Raw genomic sequence first — 11,700 nt, forward strand, 5'->3', positions numbered from 1 at the left:
AATTTTGGTGAAAGTCTTTATAACGAATACTATATAAAAAGCTTAATGTATGAAGTTTTTTTTTTATCTCATTAAAGGTTTTTTAAGATAAGTGTCATACTAAGCTATTGTTTTGGGGAAATTTGCACCTATTAAAGGCCAAGGCATTCCATCTGTTACAAAAAATGCACATTTGCTTTACATAGTAGAAGAATGTATAATTTTTTAACTGTAATGGAAATGATTTACGCCTTTTTAAGGGTTCTGGCATTCCACTTTCTCCTTCTATTACTATTTTGCGCCTGACATAGTAGCAATTTTTATGCCTCATAAAGATTGAACTGATTTTACATATGACTTGAACATGAGCCCTGTGTGTGAGAAAAAACCTCCATGTAATGAAAAATAGCTTCGAACCATGCCATAATGATTTATACCAGGGACAATTATATGATAGACAATGTCTTATATGATCAATAGTAAAATTGAAAGGAAAAATAGGAGAAAATTGATCAAACTTAAAAGGGGACAACGGACTTTCTGGTAATGATTAAAGAGTTGCTACTCTTTCAAAATTGTAGCAATAGATGGTTAGAGGAATAATCATACAAAGTTTTAGATCGATATGACGAGTCTTTCAAGTCTAAAAATAACCGATCAGAGCAATTTGTTACAAATGTATGTACCAGGGACGTCCCAGCTTTTTATCTTGAGGCAGAAGGCAGGGAGGTAAGCACCCCTTTAACACACCCATGGACGTCTATAGAATGTACGGACGGACCCTAAAGCTTTAATGGATTTATTTTCACTTGGATCATTCACCAGATTTCCCTGAGATTACCATGTTTTCTAACAAAGTGAGCTCTGTAGCTGGCTAAACTAGCGATCCCCTCCCTCCACCCCCATTACCTCTCCTCCTACTGGATAAACAGACAGACCTATAAATGACTGGGAAAATAGTAACATACATAAGACGACAATTATCCCTTTTCATAATATCCACGTATATTCTACTACATCCATTGCATGCATTGCATTGTAAGTAAAGCTTCGCTATTAATTTTATATTCCTTATATGAACAATCACACAACCTTTCTGACATTTAAAAATAAATCGCGGCATTCTAGCATAATTATTCAGAGATGTTGTGTTGTTATTTAGAAATTTTAAACTTTACACTTTTTTAAACAAAACTTATCTAAAATTGAATTAAATCATCAATAAAATAAATTTTTACATAAAAATGAATAAAAATATTGTTATTTCTTGTGAAATGTGAAAACTTTGGATTTTTTATGCGCTTAAAATTCTAAAATATTTTTGAGATCGAATTTAATTTAAGTATTACATAAGATTTTTGTTACTTTAAAATTATTCGAGCGGCTATGCCCCCGCGAAGCCTCTAGGGGCAATTAAAGTGTGGGGTAGTCGACCCCTCCAAAATTTTGAATTTAAAAAATGGAAAGGTGTCGTTTTTTAAGGGGCGATTTCTTAGGAGGGTGATTGTATCATCCTTCAAAATAGTTTTAAACTTTCCTAGGATCTATGAGAAGCTTCATATGTAAGGATTAGAGGAATAAAAGGGATGTAAATTCGATTCAAATCATAAATATCATTAATATCATTAATACATATTATTTTTTTTTTAATTTCAGAGTGAAACTAAATTTACATTGTTGTGGAAAGAAAGTTGATTAAAACATGGATCGACTCCGAAGGAGTTTTAGGCGTAAGAAACACAAGGATTTAAGCAGGTAAAAATCAGGGCTCGGCAGCCACGGCTAAGCCTCAAATATAAACCCGTTTAGATGCTTTGGAAGAATTAATTTTGAAATGAGAGATTGCTATATTTAAATCAGCTTGTACCCACAACGAAATTAATTCGAAAAAAATTACGAAACCTATACGATACCTATTCAGCTGTCTTTGGGGGTGTGGGGGGGGGGGGTATACATATAGTAAAATTGACGACCTTTTTATCTGCCCCCAAATATTATTTTAGATTTATTTCGTTTGTTGGTGTACCTTATTCCTTATTTTAAATAGGCCTAATACTGCAGAACAAAATCTCCTTTAGATCTAGAGCTGAAGGGGGCTGGATCAATCTCCCAAGTGAAATAAAATTCTCTGTCAGCTTGGCACAATTCAAAGTATAGATTGAAAAACACTTGAAAGAAGATTAATTTTTATGTTAAAACCTACTTTATGGGGATCATCGCAGTATACATTTATATTATATTAGCCAGTTACATGATACACTCACTTTTAATTTGTTTTAGTGACGATGAGAGAGGTGGGGTGGGACTCGACACCGAGTTCACAGGAGCTGGAGTCCAGGAACCAGGGGCTACAGGATCATTGGACGAACCGGAGCCTAGTGTGGGAATTAATAAGGTATTTATAAATGTGGTTTATATTAATAATTGAATGGTTATTTATCGCATCGTATTAAATACAGATTTCCTCTGATATTAAATGAAAAATTATTAGATTAAAACCAGGTTTATTAGCCCAAGAGGCACGTGTCATTAGCTTAGACCCGTCCTAATATATTTTTACTTAAGATTATTGTTCGGCAATATTCAATTCAAATATTTTTTATCCCCTTTTTGAAAAAAAGATGTACAGGGTGAGCCAGAAAAAACTGAGTTTTCCGATTTTCAGAAACAACCAGAAGGAATACAGAAAAAATGATTATATGTCCTTGTTCTCTGTACAAAAGCACATCAAACTTGTAAAAGGTGTTTTTCATTATCTCTAAAAATGCGGCCTCTATGATAGGTGTATGGTGTCAAAAAATACCTTGTGTGAAAATGTTGATCAAGAAAAATTAAAATAACTCATATATTTTGTATAATAAATCTTAAAATTTCAATATTTATTTAGAAAAAGGTCTAAGAAAAGTACTTTAACGAGTTTTAAAGGTGAAATGCTTTTTGGCACCTCACAAAAGCATTTTTAGAATACTGCAATTTGTCATTTTTTTTATATTTCTTGATTGTGATGCATGTGGTTTAAAAGAATCTTCTTTTATAATGTAGCTTATAGTAAAAAGAAAAAAAACCTTTTTATTTGACAAAAAATCTCTTAAGATAAAAAAGTTATCAAGGTTTGAATTTTTAAAATAAAAATGCCTTTTAGAAAACCTACCCTATTTAAATGAAGTTATTATGATGGATTATAACACACAAGTATAATTTGTCAAAAGGGGGCGGAGATTTTGGAGATTAATTCCAGTCTTGCACCAAAAATAGAGGAAATTCATGGGGAGGAGGAGGAATTTAGGTAACAAGATGAAATTTTTAGGGTCATGAGCTGGTTTTCCAGTCATGGGGTGTTAAATCTTAACAATAGATTACAAAAAGTTTGATTTATAATGTGATAATTTGATTTAAATAAAATGTATTTTTAAGGTGTTAAATATTTACAATCTGTTGAATAAAAATTTTAATGATAAAAAAATATGTTTGTTTATCTTTTTAGAATGGTAGACATTTTTTATCATAAATAAATCTACCTGAAAAGTACAAAATAATGGCCGAAAAAGTCATCACACACACTTTTTGAAATCTTTATGCTCTAAAACGCGCCGTTGTTTTTAGAGATATTCAAAAACACCTTTTCTAAGTTTAATGTATATTTTTATAGAGAACAAGAACCTATAATTGTTTTTTCCATATTCCTACTGGTTGTATCAGAAAATCGGAAAACTCAGTTTTTCTGACTCACCCTGTATAGTTTTCACTTCTTTCCCTTAAAAATATTAAATACTATGTCGCCATCTTAAAACCTCCAAATCAATACCTTGCCTTCAAAAATTTTGTCTGTCTGATTGCTGCCCTTTTATGGGCCCTGCTACTTTTTCTAATAATATTTCACAATATTCTTAGTGATCCTATTTTGGATCGTGGAAAGAAAACGAAGTACCTAGCGGGTTTGTCGTATTTTTACAGTAGCTTCACCGTAGAATTAGAGCCCCACGCAGGGGTTAGGAAATACGAGAAAAGCTATTGTGAAAAAAACGACGAAACCCACTGCTTCGTTTTCGTTTCATAATCCAAAAATTACCTAAATGATTATACTTTTAGGAGAAGCCTGGAAGATTGGCAAGATTAAGACAAAGCTTCCGTCGCAAGAAGAAGAAAGGAAAAGATTCCGAGTCTAAAGATGAGAATATTGTAGCCACTGAACCCGCTGAAACTTTGGATATTCAACCTTTTGATAAAAGAAGCAAGTTTAGACGCACTCTTAGTTTTAGAAAGAAAAAGGTTAGCTCAAAAAGACATTTCGAGGCTCTATTTTCAAAGGTGTTAAATGAGCAAGAAATAGTTTAAGTCCATCTCAAATCTAAAAATAAAATAGCCTAAAATCACATGTGAAGCTTTCCTAAAAGGAGAAGATATTTTAAGCTTCAGTCAAAGCTACCTAGGTATACTTTATTTAATAGAGTAATTCGCAAGATCATAACTAACAAAGCTATCTTTTTAATTTTACAACAATTTTTATGTGTTTTGTCAAAAAGTAAATACTCGAAAACATTCATTTAGGAAAAAATTGATATTTTTAAATAATGACATTAAAGATTTAAATAAGTGGGTAGTATATTTAAATTAATTAGATACTTGAGTGAATGTAAAAAATAATGGATTTTTATTACTTGGATGTTTTCCAGATAATCATGTTCTCTTATAAGTTGAACCTTGCTGCTTGCTAAAATAACGATCCCCTATCAACCCCTTTCACGCAATTACCTCACCTTCTATTGGACGAACGAATTGACCAATAAGTTATGTCCATGTTAGCAACCAAAACTGACGACAAATTTTCCCTTGTCAATGTATCCACATATTTCTGCATCCATTAATTTATGTCAAAGTATACTCGTTGATGCTCGTTGATTTATTAATCTTACATGTTTTAAAAGAAATAAAACCATGGTCAGGATCTAGTCCCCCCCCCCCTTAAAAAATCTGGACCGTTCTTAATTATTGGGCAATTTTTTTAAAGTTTTTAAAAACTATACGCTAGGTAAATGATGCTTTAAAATTAGAATTAAAATAACCTAGGTTTTTTTGTTCAGAGTAAAAATACCTATTTTTTACATTCTTATCTTTTAACAATCGATATGTCATTACTTGGATGTTGCACCAAATTTTTATGGACTCTGATGAAATGTTGCCCACAGCTAGCTAAATAAACCCCATCCCGTCCCTTACTGGATGAACGAATTGACCATTAAATGAGGTCCATAATGGCAAGCTGAATTGATGACAAATTTTTCCCTGTCAATATATCCTATATCTATTGTTCTAACAAAAAACACATCCTTGTTTATTTTGTAGAAGAAGCCAACCAAATTCGAGTCAGACGAGGAAAATGTTCGGAACAGCCGGTGCAGCTTTAGCGTCAAGTACCTGGGCTCTGTCGAGGTGGAGGAGTCCCGGGGGATGGAGGTGTGCGAGGCTGCCATCAAAGAGCTCAGGAAGGGCAAGAAAGATCCTGTGTCGGCAGTTCTACACGTCTCGGGCGATGGATTAAGGAAAAGATTAATTATGTGAACATATAGATTAGTCATGTAATAGGCTAGGTATGTTGAATTAAATAGGGATTTTTAACAGTGCATGGGTAAGTTTAGTCGCACTTTGTACCGTAAATTACCTAGTTTCGTTTATCATCATTGGGACTGTAAATCAATATATCGTCCATTGTCTTTTCCCTTAAAATCTCTTTTTTTTAGGTATCAGTAATACTAGGTCTGCCTATCTTTTCATTTTTCTCCTCTAACCTATTTTAGTGTGTTGTTTATCAAACGAAATTTGATAATTTTATTGTTTCAAAATATTTACTACCCTCTTACACACAAAAATATTTTGTCCGGTGTTTTGTTTCTGAAATTACTATATTAACTATTTTTCTCCAGGTATCTAAAGGGATAAGACAATGGCTGATAAATGGATGAAAATTTTCTCTAATGCCGAAACCCTGTGGGGTCTCTATCTGAGTTTTAATATATTATTTAAGAAAGGGATCAATGCTAAATCTGTTAGAAACTTGAAAATATCCCTTTCAAAAAATAGTTTTAAAATCAAACTATTAATCTTGTGTACTGCAGAGTTGTGGAGAAGAAGGGTAGTGGTATGATTGTGGACCAAGTTATAGAGAAGGTTTCCTTCTGTTCTCCGGATAGAAACTGTGACAAAGGATTTGCCTATATCTGTAGGGATGGAACCACTAGGAGGTGGCTCTGCCATTGCTTCCTCTCAAAAGAAGATTCAGGAAAGCTTTTCATTAAAGCATAGAATAATATGCTTAATTGTTTCTTTTTGGTGTTTAATAGTTATTTATCGTAGCGTATTATAGACAGATTTCTGCGGATATTAAAATGAAAATTTTAGGATTAAAATCAGTTTTATATTAATATTCGTGGAGAATTGTCTTTAATACGATGCTATACATTATTTTTCAGTATGGCTCTAATCCAGCGAATATTAATTGGAGTCAAAGCCATACTGAAAAAACTATTTTACATCATAGGTACCTATTAGTATTATGTCAGCTTTCAAAATAACTTCTTATTAGGTTGGGTTTTAAAATTCAAGATAATTACATAAAGGTAAAATAATAGAGTGGGCATGAGCTATATGTAACTCTACATCCCGTGCCGACATTCAATTGGGTCCTTTAATATCAACCAATAGCTTTGGAAAATTAAAATAGCCTAGTCGCTACAAAAGAGCTTAAAACAATTTGCTACGAAAAAGGTCCCCACTACTCAGGGCAAGATAGTTGTCTGGGTTATTCATCCATACTTATACATTTATTATCAGTTCTCTTTTATTGAAAAAGCTAATTTTGAACAGGAGAGAGACTAAGTCATGCTGTGGGCGTAGCCTTCTCTATATGCCTAGAAAGAAAACAGCAGCGCGAGGCAGATTGCGGGGTTAGCATGTCTTACAATGAAAGTGACGGAACATTCACAAAATTCGGCTCCTTCCGTCAGGGAACTATCCACGAAAGAATCCAGGATCCGCAGACTTTTAAAGCAGCTTCGCCGCCGCCACCGAAAACGGCAGAACAGGTTGAGAATCCGTACGCGGTGGCCCGACCACATGCCTCGGATCTTATGTTCCAACGGCAGGCTTCTTTTAAAGGTAAAAATACATAAAGAAATTTTATAGTTTACTAGAATCCTGTCCCAGGTTAGCGCACCTAAGGCCTTTCGACCGCTATTGTACATGGAGGGAAAGTACGGGACATTAGGCTGTTCATTACACTAGTCCCCAAAGTTACATTTTAACGCTTTTTTATTCATTGGATTAACAACTTTGGGGACTTATTGAATTTTAATTGGTAATTTCATGAAGTGCAGTGTCCAAATGTTTCAACTAGGGTTGGGCTGGATACTTTTTATATCGGATATCCGGCTGTTTTCTAATGCCGGATATCCTGTTCAGGCCGGATATCCGGCCAACCGTGTATAATCATTAGGGAAGGGGATGTACATCAATTTATCGGCCATTGTCTTATCCCTTAATTTTCATGTTTAGGCCTTGGTCAGTTGAGCGGTAGTTCTCCGTTCAAGCGGGACGCCTCCCACTACTCCTCCCTCAGAGAGACTAGACTACCCTCCAACATTGAGAGGAAACAAAAGTCGCGCATTTCCCTCATCCTGGAGGAAAATTTTGAAGATGAGAGTTTGAAGAATGAAATAGATAAGCTTATGACACAAATGGCGGCTGAAAATATGACCAAGAAAGTAAGTACCTACCTAATCAATCTTTTAATCCTGTTATATAAAGCTGTATGGTTTTTTTTTATCCGAAGCTTAAGATCTCAATTTTTACTTTGCTGATCAAGTTCTTCCTTTTGAGGAAGCTTCATTAAAATCCTTAGATGATTTTAGGCTGTTATTTTTTTATATTTAATTCTTAGGCTTTTTTTTCTGCCCATTCTATATCCCTTTTAATATTAGGGGAGCAGCAGCTAGTCTTTTAAAAACTAGAACCATTGTGTCCCAAAGATAAAAATCCTTTTTTAGGCTAATAAAAGACATTTAAGACATACCTACGGGAAATTAGAAAAAAATGTTTTTCTCAAAGGGACAAAATTCAATTGTCTAATTTGGCAAAAAAAGGCAAAAAAAAATCGTCAGTTTTCTTTTACAGTTCCACTTTGTACCTTTCAAAGCTACTGTCATCCCTTATCCTGTTTTAAAGTCTTGCATTTAAAACAATAAAATATTATATTCAATGACAATCCTACCTACCTACCAAAAGTAGAAATTATTTAATTTTTCTTCAGAATAATAACAATTCCTTGACGAAAAACATCAACACACTGGAAGCTTTTGACCTCAAACCTCTGTCCACATCACAAACTTTCCCCGGGGCACAATCAAGCCCACTAACATTCGACCTCATCAACCCCCAGCAGCCCCAAACAAGCACACCCTTACAATACAGAACATCGCATGGAACGTCCCCAAACCCCTCGCTTTCCTCGGGGCTTGGGGGCCTTGCAACCCCTGCCTCGCCCCACTTGGGAGGACAGTCTACTGGGCCAGGGGCGGCGAGGTTAGGGTCAGATCTTACTGGCGGAAGTTTGGAAGTGTCCATGGATATGTCACAAACTTCTAGAGGTATTTTTATCGATTATTTCCTTTAAACTTCAAGTATCGTTATTTTATACATTATGTTATTTTTTTTAGATGAAATCAAACTAAAGGACTGGGATTTTACAATCTAGAAATTCGAGGCATAATTTTGCATATGAAAATATTGGTCTATCATCTATTTTAACTCCGAATTTATGCTTTCTTGATTTACTTCAAGTGTTTTCCTGTTTTAGGGAGGGAGGGGGATATTGAACTGTTTAATACTCTTATTCGTTGACTTAACAACTTATGGGACTTTTAATGAATTTTAATTGGTTTGTTCGCAAAGTTGAGTATCCAAACGTTTCAAGCACAAATTGTAATCAACAGAAGGGGTACCTTTGTGTTTCATCATTGTGGATGTAGATCAATTTATTAGCCATTGTCTTATCCCTTTAGATGCCTGATAGTTTTGTCTAATAAAGAATATTTTTAAAAACCCAAGCGAACCTCCTATAACTTATTTTTCAGGTGTTGGTGCAAGTCCTTATAATCCAGTGGTTAGTGTGGCCAGTACAGTGAGTGCTGCGAGTCCTGTACTTAATTTTGCTCCAGCAGTACCTGTGAGTTTACCTGGCAGTACAGGCCAGGAGTACACTACAGCATCACCCACGCCTACAGCACAATCCAACAATCATTTAGGTATTAATTTTCATTTGTCATAAATCTTATCAATTTGGTATTTCCCATAGAATACTACAGATAACTTGTAATGGCAAGTAGATTTGTAAGGAAATTTTTTCCCTCCTAATTTTTTCAAGCTACTGTAGTTTAAATATTTTTTTTTGTTGTAGATTTTGTTTTAAATCATAACTTTAGAATATCCAAAAGTCAATAAGAAATACAAAATCCTTTATTTTTTTTTTTTATTGATGATATTGGTATCAATATTGGGCATAAGCTTAAGAAAGAATATTAAACTTACATAGGTCAGGGATATAAAGGGATAAGACAATGGCCGATAAATTGATGTACATCCCTGATATTAATGCATAAAATGAACCCTAACGTCAATTACGATTAGTTGTTAAAATGCTTAGACGCCTAACTTAATGAACCAACCAATCAAAATTCATTAAAAGTCTCCAAAGTTGTTGAGGCAACAAATAAGAATACGTTATTACAAAACTTTGGAGACTAGTGTAATAAACAACCCAATGTCCCTCCCCTCGCTGTACTCAAGTACATTTTGTCTTGAAAATTAAAAATGGATTGAATGCAGGTAGGTATCATTTTGTTAAAAAATAAAATACATGCTATTTTCTAGGATCCTCGCCTGTCCTGCGTCCAGCCCTTGTGTTGGCAGAAGACTGTAACGGGAATGATGATCATACTGCACTTGCTGACCTTCATGGTGAATTAGGAGATGAGAAGAATCCTTGGGACCTTGTTCCTGATCAATCCAAGATTAAACAACATTCCAGGTTAATTTTTTAGAACCGGTTATCAGCCACACTGAAGGAAATTATATTGCATCGTATTACAGACAATTTTTCACGAATATTTAAATAAAAAACACTAAACTCGTTTTAATCATATAATTTTCAATTTAATATTTGTGAAAGCACTTTTTAATACGATGCGATAAAAAAATATAGTTGTAAAGATACTAACTAATTTTTATTTAATAGTTATTGTGACTTTGAAAACTTTGAAAGTGAATTTTATTATTTGGAAATAAGCTTAGATCCACGTCAAGATATCTATTAAGCTTACCTGTACAGTACAACTACAAACGATTCGAATCAGCAATTTTCGAGATCTTTAACTTTAGAAACAAAAACCTTACTACTTTATTATATGAAATATCTAGGTACTACTTGAATAATAATTCAAGTTAAAATTTTTGATATTCTTCTTAGATCTAACAGTAAAGTAGATGGTATGAAGGAGAACGCAGCAGAAAATTGGTTGGCGTCCCTGACAAGCAAAATAGTTAGTGTACCAGATAATGAATCTATTCAAGGATTTACAGGTTACAATTATATTTGGGTACCGAAAAGGAAAAACAAACATACTAGAAAACAAATTCTAGATGGGATGAGCAAAATTTACATAGAGGGGTAAAAATATTTTTAGTAGGTAGGTACTCTCTTTACACCTATTATTTATTTTTTCCCCCATCCACATATTTTTTTTGTTTTTTCTCCAAGGAGGAGAGGTAAAAATGTTTTCAGTTCTCTCTATTTTTAAATTTTTTAAAAGTAGGTAGGTACTTTAATTATTTTTCGGGGTTATTACTTAATAATTTTACTAGGGTAGGTACTTGATAATTTTATTGGGTAAGACCTAATTATTTTACTAGGGTTTAACCAGTGTTGTGGAGCCGTTCGATTTTGTTGTGGCTCTGGCTCCGCGGAGCCGCCTCTGAAATTAACGGCCCCGGCAAAATATGGCGGCTCCGGCAAAATTTGGCGGCTCTGGCTCCGGCAAAATTTGGCGGCTCCGGCTCCACAACGCTGCACTGGGTAAAACCTAATAATTCTAACTAGGTTGTAGGTAATAATAATTTTATTTTTAGAAACTCCTGAAGAGGAAGACATAGATTCTCAGTTCGCGGAGCTGGCCAACAGAAACAAAATTAAAAGTACAAATCCGTTCAGGGCGTATGTCTAAATTTACAATGGTGCAGCTACTCTATAATTTAATATGCTCGTCAATTTGTAATATTCTTCATAAATAATGTTCTTTTCAAAGATTTGAGAATTGTATTTCAGCAAAAATAGTTTATTATTTCATTATTTTTAGAACAAGGTTGGGAGAGGTTATCCTTTTTCCCCGTAAATAGCCTAAAACTATATGGCCTCTTTCTCACTGATGGTCCATTTATTTTAGCTAGTAACTAGGTAAAATTTAGAAAAATAATCCATGAAAAATATTCCTTTTTGTATTAAAATATCGTTACGTTAATTATGGACATTGTCCTTGATGTTTAATTTGAGTTTAAGGTTGGAGTTCTAAGATTTAACAGTAAAAATACAAGTAAAAATGAGCCTTTTTAAAAGATGCGTTAATAGTCATTTATCGCATTTTATTATGGACAGCTTTCCGCGGATATTAAAAAGAA

At 33.9% G+C, this 11,700-nt stretch overlaps 1 protein-coding gene across 1 annotated transcript; it reads left to right on the forward strand.

Moving 5' to 3' along the window:
• The first annotated feature begins 1,624 nt into the window (after positions 1-1,624).
• LOC145312269 (uncharacterized) lies at positions 1,625-11,700 on the forward strand. Its single transcript, XM_080151509.1, has 13 exons — positions 1,625-1,734; positions 2,260-2,374; positions 4,069-4,248; positions 5,323-5,517; positions 6,091-6,251; positions 6,836-7,131; positions 7,528-7,736; positions 8,282-8,618; positions 9,105-9,275; positions 9,901-10,057; positions 10,496-10,608; positions 11,155-11,239; positions 11,576-11,700. The coding sequence occupies exons 1-13, from the start codon at positions 1,682-1,684 to the stop codon at positions 11,592-11,594; spliced, it is 2,091 nt and encodes a 696-aa protein (XP_080007635.1). The 5' UTR covers positions 1,625-1,681; the 3' UTR covers positions 11,595-11,700.

This window comes from Acartia tonsa, chromosome 2, assembly GCF_053477335.1.
Source record: "Acartia tonsa isolate MP-2025a chromosome 2, ASM5347733v1, whole genome shotgun sequence".
In the NCBI taxonomy this organism is placed as follows: Eukaryota; Metazoa; Arthropoda; class Copepoda; order Calanoida; family Acartiidae; genus Acartia; species Acartia tonsa.